Genomic DNA, 18,890 nt, shown 5'->3' with positions numbered 1-18,890 from the left:
TCCATCCCATCTACAGCCACATCCCATCTACAGCCACATCCCATCTACAGCCTTAATCCATCCCATCTACAGCTCTAATCCATCCCATCTACAGCCCCATGCCATCCCATCTACAGCCCTAATCCATCCCACCTACAGCCCCATCCCGTTTACAGCCCCATCCCATCTACAGCCCTATCCCACCCCATCTACACCGCCATCCCATCTCCAGCCCCATCCCATCCCATCTCCAGCCCCATCCCATCCCATCCCAGAATGGGTCAGCTTGGAAGGGACCACAGTGGCTCATCTGGTGTCACCTCCCTGCTCAGTCAGGGTTATCCCAGAGCACAGGATTGTGTCCAGACTATTCTGGAATATCTTCAGTGAGGGAGGCTCCACAATCTCTGGACAACGTGTTCCATGGCTCAGTCACTGCACAGGGAAGTTCTTCCTCCAGTCCACTTGGAACTTTCTGGGCATCAGTTTCCTGCCTGTTCTTGTCCTGCTGCTGGGTCCCACAGCGAAGAGCCAGGCTCTATCAGTCCCATCCCCATCCCCATCCCCATCCCCATCCCCATCCCCATCCCCATCCCCATCCCCATCCCCATCCCCATCCCCATCTCATTCTGTCACATCCCAATCCCATCCCTACATCCATCTCATTCTCATCCACCTCCATTCCATCCATCCATCCATATCCCCTCTCATCCCATCCCCACCCCTGCATGAGAACCACAGCTCCAGTCCTCAAATCCCCAGTGCCCAGCAACCTCCAATGGCATTCCCAGAGGCCCATCCAGACCCCCAATCCCATCCCACCCATCTCAGTCCCCCAGCAGCAGATGACACCCCCTACCCAGTGTTCCATTCTCATTCTTCCATCACTCCATCCCATGGATCCCATTCCTGGTGCCACCCACCCAGCCAGACCGGGGAGGACCCTCCCAGAGCCCCCTCAAGGAATCCACGTTCAGCATCTTGGTTTCTACAGCATCTATTGGCACTCTCCAGAAAAGGGACCCACTCCCAGCATCCCACCCACCCCAGCAGGGCTTGGGAACAGGGAGTTGCCCTCACATGGGCGGGGCAGGTCTCCTCCACCCCCACACCAGGGCAGGGGAGCCAGAAAATGTTGTCCATGCTCCAGCCTTCATCTGGAGAGAGAGAGAGGGGGGAGAAGGTCTGACAGTGCCCTCTGGTCCCCAGGAGGTCACTTCAAGATCCAGTAGCAGCATCCCATTCCCGGGAGGTCACCTCAACGTTCAACAGCAGCATCTTATTCCTGGGAGGACACCTCAAAGTTCATCACGTATTCCATTCCTGAGAGGACACCTTAAAGCCCATCAGCAGCATTTCATTCTTCACCTCAAGATCAGACAGCAGCCTCCTATCCTAGGGAGGTCAACTCAAAGTCTGTCAGCAGCACCCTGTGTCTGGGAGGTCACCTCAAAGTCCACCAGCAGCATCCTGGGAGGTCACCTCAAATTTCAGCAGCAGCTTCCCATCCCTGGGAGTACACCATGAGGTCCAACAGTGGCCTCCTGTTCCCAGGAGGACACCTCAAGGTCCGACAGCAGATCCAACAGCAGCGCTGCATCCCTGGGGGGTCACATCCTGGCTCCCCACCCCGTCTCCTGCTGCGGGTGCTGCCACGACGGGCACCGGGTTGGCACAGGTGAACGACCGCTCCTGCCGCCTGTGGATCCTCTGGTGTGCCTTGAGGTGGGAGAACCTCTTGAAGGTCTTCTGGCAGATGCCACACTGGTGGGGCCGGACGCCCATGTGCATCCAGTGCTGCCGGACAAAGTCCGAGACCCAGGTGAAGCTGCGGTTGCAGCAGGGACACAGGATGAGGTGGTGGCCGGAGTGCCGGCGCTGGTGCACCGTCAGGAAGATCTGGTTGGAGAAGGTTTCCAGGCACTCGTTGCACGTGTACATCATTTTCCCAGGTGACAGCGAGCACCTGGCGGGGCTGGGCTCCTGCCACACCGTGCCACAGTCCATACTTGGGGCTTGTGGCTGGGAGGATGGGCACAGGGTCTGGCTGGGACACTCCTCTGGCTTCGAGGCCTGGCAGGTACCATTGGCTGCCCAGGTTTGGGGCTGGGATGTTGGGCACTGGGATGGTGGGCATGGTCCCTGGCTGGGGCATGGCCCCTGGCTGGGACACTCCTCTGGCTTCGAGGCCTGGCAGGTACCATTGGCTGCCCAGGTTTGGGGCTGGGATGTTGGGCACTGGGATGGTGGGCATGGCCCCTGGCTGGGACATGCCTTTGCATCCAAGGGCTGGCAGGAGCCATTGGGTGCCCAGGTTTGGGGCTGGGATGTTGGGCACTGGGATGGTGGGCATGGCCCCTGGCTGGGACATGCCTTTGCATCCAAGGGCTGGCAGGAACCATTGGGTGCCCAGGTTTGGGGCTGGGATGTTGGGCACTGGGATGGTGGGCATGGCCCCTGGCTGGGACATGCCTTTGCATCCAAGGGCTGGCAGGAGCCATTGGGTGCCCAGGTTTGGGGCTGGGATGTTGGGCACGGTTTCTGGCATGGTGTGGCACTGGGACACTTCTCTGGCTTTGAGGCCTGGCACGTCCCCTTAGCTGCCCAGGTTTGGGGGTGGGATGCTGGGCATGGCACCTGGCTGGGCTCCGAGGGCTGGCACGTCCCATTGGCTGCCCAGGCACGGAGGTGCCGCCTGATTTTCTTCTTGGACATGAACTTGCGGTCGCAGTGGACACAGACATAGGGCACCCAGTTGGCGTGGCCACGCTCGTGGATCAGGAGGTTGATCTTCAGCAGGAAGGTTTTCCTGCAGATGGGGCAGGAGTAAAATTCCTTGGCGGCATTTCGCTGCAAGGCCGCTGGCCGGCCCACACAGGAGTCCTTCCCTGGCTCCCCTGGGCTGGGATCTGCCTCTTCTGTCGGTCTGAGGACATCTGCTGTCACCTCCTTTCCTGGTTCTTCAGGAATGTCAGCCACCAGATCTTGGCCAGTATTCCCTGAATCTTTCACAGTCTCCTCTTCCAGACCCTTGTCCTCTTCCAGACCCTTGTCCTCTTCCAGACCCTCAGAGGGTGTTTTGGGCATTGAGGGCTTCTCTGCTGCAACCTTCTCCTGCAGCACCTCTGTTGGGATCTCCACCTCAGCATCTCCTGGGCATTTTTTAAAATCCAAACATCACTTTTTCCACATGGTTTTAAGGCATGAACAGCAAAAGGCTTTGCTCCCACCCTTCCTCACTTCCCACCCTGCTCCCAGCCAGCACCAATCCCAGCCTTGCTCTCCTCTTCCAGCTCAGTCTAGACTGTGTAAAAACCAGGAACAGTCACAGCTTATCCCTTATTAGATACCCCAAGAGTAGTCTGAGGTGAAAAACATCACCCAGGGGGACAGGGGATTCTGACATCCATCCTGGAGCTTGTCTGGGCAGGTGCACCCATGCCATGCCGTGCCTTATCCCAAACGGTTTCAGGGCTGGTAACAGAATTTGCTGCCCTTTCCTGAAAGCCCTGGACATGGAGAGAGGCCCAACAGATCCCCCACAAGCTGTGGCCCCACCGAGGAGGGATAAAGTTTCTGCCCCTTTACCTGCTGCAGGGGGAGAAGAGTTCTGAGCCTCAGATTCCCAACAGCACACAGAGATCGGGCAGGGAGGGGATGGGATCGGCTGGCTGAGATCCGCCAGGACAGCAGCAGCTTCTGGGATGGGTGCTGTGAGGGCAAGAGCAGTGATGAAGGTGGGTGAGGAACAGCCAGGCAGGGATCCAGGAATGCTTGAAACAGCAGTGGGATTTGCCAGGCACTCACGTGTGCTGCAGTTCTCTGGGACCACTGGGCTCCTGTTTTCCTCCACCAGGTTCTTGCTTTCTTCTGCCAGATTACCACTTATCTCCACTGGGCTCCTATTTTCCTCTACCAGGCTCTCGCTTTCCTCTACCAGGTTCTCACTTATCTCCACCAGGCTCCTGCTTTCCTCCACCAGGTTCTTGCTTTCCTCTACCAAGCTCCCACTTTTCTCTGCCACATCCCCGCTTTCCTCTGGCTCCCTGCAGCCCCTCTCCATTGTCTCTGTCTCCAGCAGCATGTCATCGCTGGTGCAGTTCTGTTGGGCCAGCTCTGTGGAGGACAAGGACATCTGGATTCACCAGGAGCCAGTGGAGATCTCCAAGGAGCCACTGGAGGGTCCCATTCCACAGGGTGTCAGGATCCCTCACACCCAGCAGGAACTGGGACAGGGGCTTCCAGGCTATCCACATGTCCCAGCAGGTGTTCCCTCATAGCAGACACCTCCCAGTCCCAGGAAGTGTCCCAGGCTGGATATGGCTTGGAGCAACCTGTGCTATGGAAAGTGTCCCTGCCCATGGCATGGGCTTGGAAAGAGATGAGCTTTAAGATTCCTCCCAACCCAAACACAAAATTCTGGGATTTTGAGATTCAGGGTTCCAGTGAGCAGCCAGAAGCTCTTGGCACAGAAGAAACCCAGTGTCACCCACCTCCAGCCAGCTCTAGGGACACCTCTGCTGCCTCTGGCTCCGATTTTGGTGGTGTGCTCAGCTCTTCTCTTTCCAGCTGTAATAACAGTTCAGGCTTGGACAGGGCACAGTCTGGGCAAGAGCAAGACAGACATCAGGGACATGATGGGACAGAGAGTCTGCAGCCACAGCTGGGCAGCAGAGCCAGTCCCAGCCCAGGAAATTTCATCTACAACCGAGACCACGACAGGAGTTATGGATACAGACAGGAAACAGCAGGCAGAGCTGAGAGGGGAATATGGAAAGCAGCCTCTGACAGTTCCTTGGGAACAACTGCAAGAAAATCCATCCTTGCTCCACTCCTGCTACAGAATTCCTTGTTCTCCCAGAAATTCACCTTGCAGATAGGAAAATACCCTGAATGACTGGAAGGGAATTGTGAGGCTCCTGACTGCATGTTCACCCAGTGCTGAGGGACCACCTCGAATCCTGGGGGCAATTCTGGGCCCCTCATGCCAAGGAAGACATTGAGGGGCTGGAGCATGTGCAGGGAAGAGAACAGACCTGGGGAACAGAGCACCAGGAGGTGGGGAGCTCAGCCTGGAGAAAAGAAGGCTCGAAGGAACCTTCTGGCTCTCCACAGCTCCCTGACAGGAGGGTGCAGACAGGAGGGAATCAGGATCTGCTCCCAGGGAACAGGACAAGAGGAAACAGCTTCAGTGGGAGGTTCAAGTTGGATTTTAGGGAAAATTCTCATGGAAAGGGGTGTCCCAGGCAGAGAATTTTGAAGGTGACAACCCAGGGAGATGACAACACCAACAATGTACCTGTTCTCCCATCAGGAAAAGACACCAAGCACTTACTACCCTGTTCTGCGTGTCCCTGCACACTCCAACTGCTGCCACGGAGGACAGGGAAAAGAGAGGATTATTTGAGAGCTGGAGATTCCAGTGAAAGGCAAAGAGGCAGAGAAATGACCCCAAGAGAGCTCCTTGGGGCTGCCAAAGCGGCGGAAACACAGCCTACACAGGGACACCAGCATCTCGTAGTTGCCTTCCATGACGCTCCGGTACATTTGCTTCTGTCTCTCGTCCAGGCTTGCCCACTCCTGCTGGCTGAACCGCACTGCCACATCCTCGAACAGCACCGGGATCTGCAGCACGGGCTGGGATGTGGCACAGGGCAGCATCCCCGAACAACTCCCAGACCCTCAGACCCGCCCAGCCCTTCAATAGCTCCAAAAGCCCCCATATAAGCGAGTGGCCCTTGCTTATTCCCAGCCTCCTAAAGCAGCCCGCTCCCAGCAGCCCACTGGATTCACCCCCAGTCTCCCGAAACCCACTGCTGCCCCCTGAGGAGCCACTCGAATGGCTCCCGGCCAGCCACTGGCCGGGACTGGGAATCCACTGGATCCCCATCCCGTCTCCTGAAACCCACCGCAGCCCCCTCAAGAGCCCCCCAAACCGCTCCCAGCCCTCAAGAGCCCCACGGGCAATCCCCAGGCTCCCTCCCAGCCACAAACCCTCCTTCCAACAGTCCCATAAGCGACATCCAGGCTCCCCCTCAACCTCCCAGCAGCCCCTAAATGACTCGCCCATCCCACTCCCAGCCCTCCTCGCCCTCCGTCACTCCCCAGTCTCACCCTCAGCCCCACAAGCGACCCCTCCTCTCCCTCCCCGGGGTCCCCCCGGTTCGCCCATCGCGGCGCTCACCCCGTGGAGCCGCAGGGGCCGGTCCCGCAGCGCCGCCTCCGCCCGCTCCATCCGCCGCTCCAGCGCCTCGAGGCGCGCCCGGAGCTCCGCCATGGCCCCGCGCCGCCACGGGCACCGGACACGCCGCCGGAGGGGCGGGTCCGATGGATGAATGGATGGATGGGCGGTGGGAGGGCTTGGGAGGGCGGCACCGAGCTCCTGGAGGGGTGGGTCGTATGGATGAATGGATGGATGGGCGGTGGGAGGGCTTGGGAAGGCGGCGCCGTGCTCCCGGAGGGTGGGTAGATGTATGGATGAATGCATGGATGGATGGATTGGAAGTGGCTGAGTGGCAGCTCCCCGAGGGTGGGGGTCAATGGCACGGGAGGTGGCTGCAGGACTAGGCTCGGTATTGTTTGCCTGGTTCATCACTGGCCTGGGTGAGGGGGTTGATGCCTCCTCAGGAGGCTCGCCCAGGGATCAAAGCTGGAAGGAGTGGCCGATCCCCCCGAGGGCTGTGTGGCCCTTCAGAGGGACCTCAGCAGGTTGGTGAGATGGGCAGAGAGGAAACTTCTGGAATTCAACAAGGGCAAGCACAGGTGCTGCACCTGGGGAGGAACAATCTGCACAGTGACCTGCTGGAGCAACTGGACCAGCTGAATCAGGCTGGGGAAGGAACTGGGGTTCCTGGGTGACAATGAGCTGTCCCAGAGCCAGAAGAGTGTCCTGGGGATGAGAGGCCAATGGAATCTAGGGGTGCATTGGGAAGAGCATTCCCAGCAGGTCAGGGAGGGATCCTGCCCCTCTTCCCATCCTTGGAGGCACCTCTGGAGTTCTGTGTCCAGCTCTGGATCCTCAGCACGGCAGGGACAGGAGCTCCTGGAGCTGAGGAGGGGCCTGAGCATCTCCATACCCAGGAAAGGCTGAGGGAGCTGAGGCTGTTCTGCCTGGAGAGGAGCCCCAGCTGAGAGGGACCCTCAGTCCTGGGTGTCCCCGAGTGTCCCTGGGTGTCCCTGTCTGTCTCTGTCCCTGAGTATCCCTGGGTGTCCCTGTCTGTCTCTGTCTGTCCCTGAGTATCCCGGGGTGTCGCTGAGTGCACGGAGGGTCAGAGCATGGCCAGGCTCTGCTCCAGGGCCCAGCAATGGCACCAGAGCCACGGGCAGGGACTGATTTCAGGAATTGCCCCTGCACAGGAGGCAGAACTTCTGCCCTGGGCAGGGACCGAGCTGGAACAGAGACTTGAGAGGGGCTGGAGTCTCCTCCCTGGGGATCCTCCAGAATTACCTGGATGTCATCCTGAGCCCTGTGCTCTGGGATGGCCCTGCTGGAGCAGAGAGGTGCCACCAACTGCCCCACTGTGTTCCCTTCCATTCCGGAATTCCGGGATTCTGTGTCCCGCCGGGAAGCGCCGCTGCGGTGGAACCCCGCGGGGGGATTTCCTGCCACTGCCATCAACATCAGCCCCTTCCCGGTGACTGACAGCTGTCAATCACGGCGGGGGCTGCCGGCCGGCGGGGGCCGCTGTGGCGGCGGCGGAAGCGGAGGAGGAAGAGGAAGCGGCGCTTCTTGGCGGCAAGGAACGGCGGCGGCGAGGCAGGGAAGGGCCGGTCCTGCGGAGAGAGCTCCAGCTCCAGCACGGGAAGGACCGGGCCTTCCCGGCCCCGGTGTGCGGCGGCCGAAGCGGGGCTCTGCTGGCCCGCTGTTCTCCCTTGCCCAGCCCCGTTGGTCCCGGTGCGGGGATGGAGCTGGCGGGCGGCAGCACCATCTCGCTGTGGACCGTGGTGGCGGCCGTGCAGGCGCTGGAGCGCAGCGTGGCCGCACACGCGTCCCGTCTCTTCAGCCTGGAACACCGCGCCGGCAACAGCGAGAAGAAACACCTGGACTGCGAGAAAATGGTCGGGGAGTTCGGGAACCAGCTGGAGAGCAAGTGCGCGGCCATGGGCACGCTCATCCAGGAGTACGGGCGGCTCCAGCGGCGCCTGGAGAACATGGAGAACCTGCTGAAGAACAGGAATCTCTGTATCCTCCGGCTGCCCCCCGGGGTGGAGGCCCCCAAGGTAAGGGATGGGTCTTTAAGGAGTTTGGAGGGGGACGGGGAAAATCTGTTGGATTTTGCCCTTTTCTGACCCAGAGATGGGGCAACTGAGAGGCACTTTAAAAAACTCTTACTCCATTTTCAGTCTCATATGAAAAGAGACTTTCTGTCAAACCCTAAAAACTCTCTACAAATCCATTTCCCACACTCCTCACCTCCCCCGGCAGCCTTCCGCTGTGGAAATCATTCCACGATCTCTGCCAAGATTTCTTCTGTCGCGGAGGCACGAAGCAGGAAGTGTTTGCTTCTGTGTGTTGTTATATTCGGCTGGTTTTCCCTGCCAAGGGATGAGCTGTCACGTTTTTACCTACAACGGGTAGTTCTTCCCCACTCTGAGGTCCCCAATGGGATCAGGCTCTAGAGGGAAGGAAGAATATCATGGAATAACACAATTCATCTCCCAAAGTTTAGCCAAGATCCAAACTGTTAACTCTCAGTATACAGAGGATGCTTCAAGGCAGGAATTTTCTTTCCCTGAGTCCTGGTAACAGGGATAAGTAGGGAGTAGGATTCTCTGTGTTCCAGGAAGTGCTGAGTGTCAGTTTTGGGATTGCAGGCCCCGACTGTGGCGTTGGAAAACGATGCCGCTGGGTTTTCCACTCAGGAGTGGCAGAACCTGGAGGAGTGGCAGAGGGAGCTGTATGGAAAGGTGCTGACAGGGAAGAGAGAAGCCCCGGTCCTGCTGGGTGAGTGTTGCTGCTGGGTCAGTTATCAGCACTTTCTGGTTAGGGAATCTTTCCCACACGTGGGAAGCAGATTTGTGGGAGCACAGTGAGGTCGCTGCCTGTGTTTGAGGACTCTCCGTGCTGCCCAGCCATGTGTTGTCGGTGATGGAGCTGGTTTGGGAGCACTGCTGGGTGTGTTCCTCCCTGTGGATGCAGCAGGGAAACATTCCGTTCTCTGTTCCTTGGCAGACGATGTCATCTCCGAACCTGCCCTCCTGTCCCGGCTCCAGGGAGGAGAAGCGCCCTGCAGTGAGGAGGAGGCGGCTCCCAGAGAGATCCCAGCAGAACCAGGTGCAGGCAAGGGACGAATTTTAAAGCTTTAATCCTGGGGGTGAGGGTCGTGTGGTGCTGTCACGACAGAGGCTGTCATCACACAGAGGCTGGCACAAGATGATGGTCCTGGTTCTCTTGGAGGGAGCTTCTTGGATCTCAAAAGGAGCAGGTTCAGGGGGAATAACAGAGGGTGATAAAAAAATGTAACAGGTTTGATTTTTAGGATTACAAGTCAGGAAGAAAGTCTTGGCCGTGAGGACGGTGAGGCCCTGGCACAGGTTGCTCTGTGGCTGCTCCTGGATCCCTGGAAGTGTCCAAGGCCAGATTGGGCAGGGCTTGGAGCAATCTGGGATAGTGGAAGGTGTCTCTGACTGTGGCAGAGGGTGGAAGAAGATTAACCCAAGCTCTTCTGGGATTCTGTGATCTGATTCCATGATTTCTGTCATTGGCAGAAGCTCTGCTGTTTGAACTCAGTGTGAACAGCTGGGACAGCAGAGAAGCTCAGGACAACCAGGAGGGAAGAGCAGGGCTGGCTGAACCTGGCCATGGTGAGTGTTGTGGAAGGGCCTGGCCTCGAGGGTGTGGAGGACCCTCTGGAACTGGGGGGTACTGGGGGAACTCCTTCCCTGCAGGGCAGAGCAGAGCTCCCAGAATCAGGAATGGGAGGTGCTGGAGAGGTTCTATGTGGCAACAGGGTGGGTGTGTGGGCACAAATTTCCTGGGGCAGCAAGGGAGGAGTCCAGTGGGGCTGCAGTAACCAGTAAAGGAATTTCCTCTTTTCCAGTAAAGGAGTTTCCTCTTTTTCTCAGCAGACTGCAGCATTCCAGAGCCGAGCTTTGCTGTCATTGTGAAGCAGGAAGAGGAAGAGTCATATGCAAAGGAGCAGGGAGCCACGGAGGGCATGGAGATTTCCGAGCTCAGTGTGGGTGAGTTCTGAGCGATCCCACGGCATCCTGTGCTGCTGGAGATGTGGGAATCCCTGACATTCCTGCTGTGGGACGGTGGGTGATGAAATGTGGGGGCTGAGGGGAGGCAGGCAGGGCACTGGGGAGACAGCAGGAGCCAGGTTGAGGTGGGGAGTGGTCAGGAAGCAGGGGGAGAGTTTTACTGTTGGGAAGGTGAAAGTGCTGGGAGGATGAGGCACTGCAGGTGAGAGGACTGGCATACCTGGAATGAATCCCTCTGAATAGGAGGAATCGTTAGGTTGAAAACAATTCAGAGCAGGGAACTTGTTTCTGTCTACTTGAAAAATGCTGATTAAATTTGCAGCAGTGAAGATTTGATTTTTAATAAAAATAACATTAAGCCTGTCAAGTTCTAAATGCTTTCTTTCAATCTTTTCTATTCTTCAAATCATTTTATCTGCTGTTAATGGTAGTTTGTAGTATTGTACCTTATGGATGGAGAGACAGAAGTTGACTTAAAATCAAGAAAAAACCCCATAGGTTTCAATACTGTGGTGGAACCTGAGCAGGAGAATGGTTCTCCATGTGTATATTCGAGTCCAAACAGGCCTGAAGTGTAAAAATGTTTAAAAATAAGGTATAAATAAGCTCACAATACAATTCTTACCCAGATCACATCAATCCTGCAGCCAGCAAAACATTTTCAGTGTTGTGGTTGTGATGGGTTGAAAAAAGGAAGAGAAGAAAGTGTTTAGTTTGTGGTTTGTTTTGAGGTTTTTTTTTTTTATTATTTCTTGGTGCGTTTCACTTGTGTTTTGACAGCAGCTGTTTGTTCTGGAACACGAGTTCAGGGAGGTTGTTGCCCTCCAGAATCCCCATCAGTGCTGTCACAATAGTGGTAGAATATTGCAATTTTTAGAGAGATTTAGACCTAAATGTAGAGGGTAGCGAGGAGAGAATTTGAAAATAAACAGAATTAATAAATTAAAACGCCCAAATAATAATGTTATTATCTAGGTTACATGGAAATTGGCTTCCTGTGGAAAAGTTGATCCTTTCTGGTTCAGCACAAAATTTGAGGTTTCAGTCAAAATGCTCAATTGTGAAGAGCATTTTTAGCTTGCTCTTATCCAAGAATCCATGGGTTCTGTGGACTGTCAGATTATTTGAATGGAGTTGTTTCCTCCCAAGGAAATCCATGAAATCAACAGTTTATCTCGTCTCAGAATTTCATGGAGACATCAAACCTCTTGACTCGATGGTGTCATGACAATGGAACTGTTGGGGTTCTGCTGGATTTCATCTCCTTGTGGATTTAATGGTTGGATACAGAAAACAACTTCCAGTCACAATCTACTTGGTCAGATCTCACTCAGGAACAAATGAGTTTAGAACTCTCCCTAAAATTTTGACTGATTTGCTGCTTTAGTACAGACAGAGGGAAAATTACACTCAGTGTTCTGGTCCAGTTAGAACTTGGATCAAAACATTTTATAGCTTCATTTTTTAAAATATTCTTAGTGCCCTAAGTTGCAGGATAATATTAAGGCAAAGGGTTCCTGCTGGCAGAGGGCTGGGTTAGGTGGGATATTGGGAAGGAATTCCTGACTGAGGGTGGGGCAGGCCCTGGCACAGGTTACTCAGGGAAGCTGTGGCTGCCCCTGGATCCCTGGAAGTGTTCAAGGAAAAGTTGGACAGAGCTTGGAGCAATCTGGGATAGTAGAAGTTGTCCCTGCCCATGGCAGAGGGTGGCACTGGATGAGCTTTAAGATCCCACCCAAACCATTCCAGGATTCCATAAGAGCAGGATGTATTCTGGGATAAAGAGGCAAAGTTGTGGCCCCATGAAGCAGTGGAGGGACATTTGCAATTCCCCTGTGACCAGAATATCCTGAATTCTGTTTGGGATCATCTCAGCAGCACTCCTGGATTATTCTATGAACAACCTGAGATGCTCTTTCTGGGCTGTTTCTGTCTTTTACATGCCCCGTGTTTCATCACTTTTTGAAGCTGCCTTTGATATCAGAGGTGACACAGTATTTTACAGTCAGTCACAGTTTCTCCGTTCCAGCCCAGCTCTCCTGAATTTCAGAGACAAATACATGTATATGTAGCAAATCTCTGAGCTATTTTGGGATTTGTGTTGTTTGAATTGCAAAAATAGAACCCTGAATTCAAGACAAAATGTGAAGTGACACAGAAAGGCACTCCTTCTTCAGGACTGAGAGGAAGAATAGAGATTGTCCCTGTGCACAGGCAGAGTGATGCTTGCAGGAATCACAAAATCATGGAATTGTTGAAGTTGGGAAAGGCCTCTGACTGTCAAGTCCAGCCATATCCCAGCACTGCCAAGGCACCACTAACCCATGTCCCAGGTGCCACATCCACAAGGCTTTTAAATCCCTTCAGGGATGGGGACTCCACCACTGCCTTGGGCAGCTGGGCCAGGGCTGGGCAGCCCTTTCCAGGAAGGAATTTTCCCAATATCCCACCTAAACGGATAAGGGACCACAATCCCTCAGAGCTCTGAAAGAATTCACATGTGCCTCATGGCTCTGGGCTGAACCCCGTTCTCTCACAGCTCTGAGAGAATTGGCCCTCATGGATCAGAGAGGACCCGGATACCTCATGGCTCTGAGGGAATTGGCCCTCATGGATCAGAGAGGACCCTCTTCCCTCATGGCTCTGGCAGACCTCAATCTCTTATGGCTCTGAGGACTCTGCTCCTTCATGGCTCTGGGCAGACCCTGATCCTTCATGGCTCTGAGTGGGATCCTGTTCCCTCGTGGTTCTGGGTAGACCCCAATCCCTCACAGCTCTGAGGACCATGTTTCCCTCATGGCTCTGAGGACTCTGTTCCCTCATGGCTCTGAGGGGGATCCTGTTCCCTCATGGCTCTGGGTGATCTCTCACAGCTCTGAGGGAATTGGCCCTCATGGATCAGAGAGGACCCTGATCCCTCATGACTCTGAGGACTCTGATCCCTCTCAGCTCTGAGGGGGACCCTGTTCCCTCATGGCTCTGGCAGGCCCTGTTCCCTCGTGGCTCTGGGCGGACTCTGATCCCTCTCAGCTCTGAGGGGGACCCTGTTCCCTCATGGAGTGCCGTGGTTCAAGGTTCAGGTGCTAGTGTGGCCAGGACGCAGTGAGGGTGCCCGGGGTCATGGCGGGTGGTGAAGGGTCCCCGTGGTGCCGCCCCGGCCGCCCCTCAGCCGCCATTCCCCGCAGGCCCGGACACCGCTGGACACAAGACCCAGGCCCCGGTGGAGGGCAGGAACCGGCCCAGTGCCCGGAGCTGCGAGGACCGGGATGAGAGAGGGAATCCTGCAGATAGCGGCACTGGTGAGTGGTGTCAGGGCCGGTGGGTGGGAGGGGGACGTGGGACACCAAGCACCTGCCAGGTTTTGGGGACATCTGGGACGTGGATCTGGAGAAAAGGAGGCTCAGGGGGAACCCTCTGGCTCTGCACAGCTCCCTGACAGGAGGGCACAGCCAAGGGGATCGGGCTCTGCTCCCAGGGAACAGGGACAGGAGGAGAGGGAACGGCCTTGAGTTGTGCAGGAGAGGTTTAACTGGATATTGGGAAAATTCCGTCCCCAAAAAGGCTATCCAGCTCTGGCCCAGCTGCCCAGGGCAGTGGTGGAGTTTCCATGTCCGGAGGGATTTAAAAGCCCTGTGGATGTGGCACTTTGGTGGCCTTGGCAATACTGGGGAAATGGTTGGACTCAATGACCTTAAAGGGCTTTTCCAACCTCAACAATTCCATGACTGTATGTCCAGCATCTCTCCAAGGCACGTGCTTTGCTGAGTTTGGTCTTCCAGCTGCTGCTGTGAGGCATTCCATCCCCACCAGCCTTTCCAGGATGCTCCTTCTTTTCCCTCTCTTGGGAAATCCACCAGCCCCCTTGGCCACTTGCACTCTGAAGGTACAGAGCACTGGCCCATCTGCTTTTCTCTATTTATTCCACAGACTTTTATTTTCTTTTTTCTATAAGTTTCATTACTTAGTAAGAACTCTCTTCTCCTGAGTGTTTCTCTGATGGGTGAGAAGTGGTGTGTGACTGAGAGGGATTGAAAAGAAAACAACAGAACTCCAGCAGCACCAAGAGAGAAAAGAAACTCAAGGACAAGAATTCAAGTGGCTCTGGCCTCTCCTGAGGCCATGGAGAACATGTTTTCACTTGCATGAAAATGTGCATTTCTCAGGCTCAAACATCTGCTGAGGGTTTTGTAACCAACATTTCAGGTCTGTTCAAGAAGCCTTGGTCAGCAAGAACTAGAACTGAAGTGAGGTTTTCTTTGGAATGTGAGCTAGAACAGAGCAGATCTGGCTGGGCTGGGCTGACAATTGGAATTAATTTTGTATGGCGTTAAAATAACACTGGTTCCTGTTAACAGAAGACAGCATAATCCAGATTAAGCAAGAGGAGTTGTGCACTGCAAATCGGAAGGAGGAGGCTGCAGAAGCTCCTGGAGAGCCCTGCCCAGGTGAGTAACTGCATACCTCAGAGGGAAAACAAAACGGAGGATAAAATTCCAGGTTGTGTGTGGGTTTTTTCCTCCACCTCTGGTCATGTATTCCAAATTTTTAAGAAGTTTTGAGCAGACTTGCCAGCAGACCCGACAGGTGAGGGCTGGTGTTGCCCCTTTCCCTTCTCACAGACATTTTGGAGTTTGTGGCTGCATGGCTTGTTTTTATCCAAGTAAAAATGTAGGAGTTGTTTCATCCTTTCCTAAATTCCTTCAGGTTGCCTTTTCCCTCCTCCCTTCCCTTCTGGGGTTTTCCTGAGTAAGGAGGAGCACATAGACTCCTCTGAAAGACTGCAGAGCCCAGGGCCCTGTTCTTTGCCCTCTCACTTAGAATCTCTTTGTTTTACAAATCAGCTACTCTGCCTTGCAGATTTTCCTCACTCTTCACAAAGGCAGTATTGCTGCCTGTTGGCTCCACTGCAACTGCACTTGGCTTCGTGTGTTTGTAGCCAGGTGGGATTTTTAGACCTTTCCAGCAGGTTTCCCTAAAAAACTGGGTTTAGAGGAGCTTGGCTTGGGGTAGCAACCTCCAAAGCCCAGACCAGAGCTTGTGAAATCCTGAGTTTAGGCAGGTATGATACACTTCTCCTGGACTTCCTCTCTTAGCAGAACGAGGATTTTACGAGCCTGAGGCATCCAGTCAGGCCAGGAAAGGCAGCGAGGTGGATGCCAGGGAGCTGCCAGGCACAGAGGGTGAGGACCTCCCAAGAGATCCTGACACAGGTGAGGATCTGCCAAAAACTCCACCCCAGGAATTACCCCTTAATGACTCTTCCTGCTGTGCCTTCCCTGATGCTTTGTTACCGTTGAGCATTCCCAAATTATCCAGGCTTTGTATCTTCCCCCGGTGTTTCTCAGTTGTGTAAATTCTCCTCAATGAATAGGATTTCAGACTTATGCAATGAGTGTTTCATCATGGATTAAACAAGAGGAGGAGCCACCCTGCTCTGAACAGCAGGACTTGGAGAAAGAGGAAACCTCTGCGGGTCCAAGTACAGGTCAGTAACAGATTTCAGTTGGGATTTTAGGGACAGTAAATCCAGTTTATTTTTTAATACTGTATGAAATGTCACACCTTACGATGTTAACCATGAGAGAACTGGGACAAACCTCAGTCTGCTGGTTAATATTTGGCCACAGAAATTTTGGGTTCTGTGAGCTCAAGAGGCTCCTTCCCCCTTGAGCTGGCCCAAAGCTGTCAGAGGCACTGGCTTGGGCTTGTGTTGAGGCAAACCCAGAGCTGTGCTCAGGCTGCATGGATCGAGTTTGTGCTGCTTTTGTTTGGATAAAAACCTGGCTGAGGGCTGGGCCAACAGAGTGCTGGGCAGGGGAGTGACACCAGCTGGTGGCCAGTCACCAGTGATGTCCCTAGGGCTCAGTACTGGGGCCATTCTGTTCGATGTCTTTATGAGCAGTGTGGATGAGGGGCTGGAGGGCACCCTCAGTCCCTTTTATGGCCAAGATTCCCTGCCCTGAAAACAAGTTTCTCACTTCCCATGCAGTCAGTTCTTCCAGACCTTTCTGGAAATGGTTTGGAGGCTTTGGGGATTTTTGGTGGTCTTGATCCTCCCCCTGTAATCCATTCCCACTTCTTGACCTCATTCCTGCCTTTGCTTGTTGTTGTGCTTGTCTCCAGGAGCTACAGCAAGGATGTTTGTTCTAGAAATTGCTGCCCTATCTCCACATGGCCCCCCCTTCTCCAGACAAATCTTGTTTTCTCCATGGCATTACAGTTATCAGTGTTTGGGACATACATTCCTTCGTTTTCTGGGAAGTGAGAGCTCAGTGGGTCTCACTTTGGACTGCAGTTTATAGAGTTGCAAGAGAGTGGGCTTTAATCACAGTCATTTTCCATCCTGGCTGCAATTTGAGTCAGTGAAAGTTGTCTTTGGAAGTTCCATAACAAAAATCCTACTCCACTTGTGTTGTTATTCAGGCAAGAAAAATAGGTTTCCAAGGCTGTTCATTAGAAAACAGGTGCTTGTTAAGACAGCACGAGTTCCTGGGAGAAGAAAGGGCTTCTGATGAGCTCAAGAGGGGAGGTTTAGGTTGGATATTAGGAAAAGGTTCTTCCTCAGAGGGTGGTTGGGAACTGAACAGGTTCCTAGGGAAAGTGCACAGCCCCAAGGCTGCCAGAGCTCAGGGAGCATTTAGACAACGCTCTCAGGCACGGGGTGGGATTTTGGGGTGTCCATGCAGGGCCAGGGGTTGGACTCCATCCTTGTGGGGGTCTCCCAGCTCAGGAGATTCCACAGTTGTGTGACTTTCTGAGCTGGTTCCTGGGCCCTGCTTGGACTCTGCTCCTGGAGATGCTCAGGGGAGTGTCTGGAGTGCAGCTGGGAGCACTGAGGAAGGACAATGTCTGCTCTGTTATCTGAGTGACAGGCTGAATCTAAGACTGCAGCAGTTATTTTTTATGTAGAGTTAAAAAAATACAGTTGAAAAAAGTCCTGTTTTCCTGGAAATTTTCTTTCAGTGGATGCTGGTGCTTGGTTCCTCCCTCAGTATTAGAGATGTGGCTTTGGGCTGGAAGGGGCATTCCTAAGAGGACTCCTCAATAAAAAATCTCTAAAATCTCTGTTTCAGATGAAAATTTGAAGAGGGATCATCCAGCAGATTGCTTAGAGAGCAAGACCTGTGACTTAGAGGTACCAGGAAGGCCGGGAGAGGAGTTTCCCAAAGATCCCAGCCATAGACTGACATGGGACAGTCAGTGGAATTCAGAAATGATGGAAACAACCACCACCAGGAATGGGAACAGCCTTGGAGGTGATGCTCAGTACGATTTCTTTAGTGCTCAGGAAAAGAGGCCCTGTGTGTACAAATGTGAGAGAAACTGCTCACAGCAGGACCAGCCTCAGGCACCTCAGGGAGAAGGGGAAATGTTTCCAGGCCCCACGTGTGAGAGGATGTTCTCTCTGCTGCATTCACACCCGGGAGAGCTGGGAATGGGCCTGGGAGAGAAGGGAATGGGTCCAGGAGAGATGAGAATGGTCCCAGGAACTGCTCCCACCTCCTTCGAGGTGCCAGGGCCCCACTCTGAGTGTGCAGAGACTCCCCCAGGCCCAGGCAGGCCCCGCGATCAGGACAGCCTGGGCACAGAGGAAGCTGCTGAAAACGAGGAGAGCTTCCCCACGGACACATCGGGATCCAGCCTCTGCTGGGAGCCACCCCTGGCCCGGGGCAGCCATGCCCAGCAGCAGAGCCAGGGCCGGGGCAAATCCTACATTTGCAGCGACTGTGGGAAAACCTTTGTTTGCCATTCATGGCTCGTTAGGCACCAGACAAGTCACACAGGAGAGAGGCCCTACAAGTGCTCCAAGTGTGACAAAACCTACAGGAGGAAGGATTACCTCCTGAACCACCAGCGCCGGCACACGGGAGAGAGGCTTTTCCAGTGTCCTCTCTGCAGCAAAAGATTTGTGCTCAAGAGGAGCCTGCTGAAGCATCAAGAAGGTCACATGCAGGAAACCCACATGCCACTGGTCAGCTGGCCCTGCAGGAACATCAGGAGTTCTGTGATGCATTCCATTTAGGACATCCCCCACACCCCTCTCGGTGTCCCCTCGCTGGGCCGGGGCAGCATCCCCAGCTCTGTGCCAGACCCTGATGGCAGGAGGAGGCCATCCCGAGCCCCTCCTAGGAAAAGAGAGGTGGCTGGGGGTTATTTTCCACGTTAGACAGCATTCACCAGTGCCTGTGGATTTGGGGAGGTGGAGTTTGGAGGTACTGCTGGCTGTGAGTCCATGTGGGAGAGAAACCGCATTGACATGACCAATTTGTGATGTCTGTTACAAAGAAGAGTTGTCTGAATAGAGAGAAATTATCCACAATGTTATCCCAGGAGTCAAGAACCCTTGGACTGGGCTGGGAACAAGTGAGTTAAAGGTGTTAATTGTCCACTAAACGAGTGGAACTGTGTCAGGAAACACCCACTTGGGTGAGATGCTTTGGGAAAGGAAGTGTTACCTCTGTGGCTGTAGGAGGAATCCTCTTTCTTTAGTGGCAGACAGAATGAAGGTGCAGAGCCTGGGAGGCAGCTTATTCCTACTGTTATATCCTGGGGCTCCTTGCTGCTGAACCCCAAGGGAGAATTCTTGGAGGGTGAGAGCCTGGGAATTGTAAAATGGCCGGGGAGCCTGGAAAATTATTTTAATCCTGCATAGCCTTAAAGTTGTGTTGCATTTTTTTTCCCGCATTGTTCATGGTCTTTTGTATTTG

At 54.2% G+C, this 18,890-nt stretch overlaps 2 protein-coding genes across 10 annotated transcripts; one reads left to right on the top strand and one right to left on the bottom strand.

The window, feature by feature from the left end:
• Nucleotides 1-960: 960 nt before the first annotated feature.
• Nucleotides 961-6,256, bottom strand: LOC148225037 (uncharacterized). The gene is made up of 6 exons (XM_088173783.1): nucleotides 6,164-6,256; nucleotides 5,478-5,604; nucleotides 4,473-4,583; nucleotides 3,787-4,095; nucleotides 3,568-3,690; nucleotides 961-3,131 (listed from the first exon to the last, which is right to left on the bottom strand). Exons 1-6 carry the CDS (start codon nucleotides 6,254-6,256, stop codon nucleotides 1,543-1,545), a joined length of 2,352 nt encoding a protein of 783 aa, XP_088029909.1. The 3' UTR covers nucleotides 961-1,542.
• Nucleotides 6,257-7,699: 1,443 nt separating this feature from the next.
• On the top strand, nucleotides 7,700-18,834 carry LOC148225036 (uncharacterized). Of its 9 annotated transcripts, none has more exons than XM_088174153.1 (10): nucleotides 7,700-8,199; nucleotides 8,794-8,923; nucleotides 9,152-9,253; nucleotides 9,688-9,783; nucleotides 10,048-10,161; nucleotides 13,368-13,481; nucleotides 14,538-14,627; nucleotides 15,279-15,392; nucleotides 15,554-15,667; nucleotides 17,256-18,834. In XM_088174153.1, exons 1-10 carry the CDS (start codon nucleotides 7,882-7,884, stop codon nucleotides 18,203-18,205), a joined length of 2,142 nt encoding a protein of 713 aa, XP_088030279.1. In that variant the 5' UTR covers nucleotides 7,700-7,881; the 3' UTR covers nucleotides 18,206-18,834. The 9 variants fall into 9 exon arrangements, with proteins under 9 accessions (XP_088030279.1, XP_088030111.1, XP_088030198.1 ...); XM_088173985.1 differs by having other exon boundaries at nucleotides 7,723-8,199; nucleotides 10,045-10,161; nucleotides 15,276-15,392; XM_088174072.1 differs by having other exon boundaries at nucleotides 7,725-8,199; nucleotides 10,045-10,161.
• Nucleotides 18,835-18,890: the final 56 nt, after the last annotated feature.

The sequence above is a fragment of the Sturnus vulgaris genome, chromosome 1 (genome assembly GCF_052056855.1).
Source record: "Sturnus vulgaris isolate bStuVul1 chromosome 1, bStuVul1.hap1, whole genome shotgun sequence".
Classification (NCBI taxonomy): Eukaryota; Metazoa; Chordata; class Aves; order Passeriformes; family Sturnidae; genus Sturnus; species Sturnus vulgaris.
This window is presented reverse-complemented; position numbering and strand designations above follow the sequence as displayed.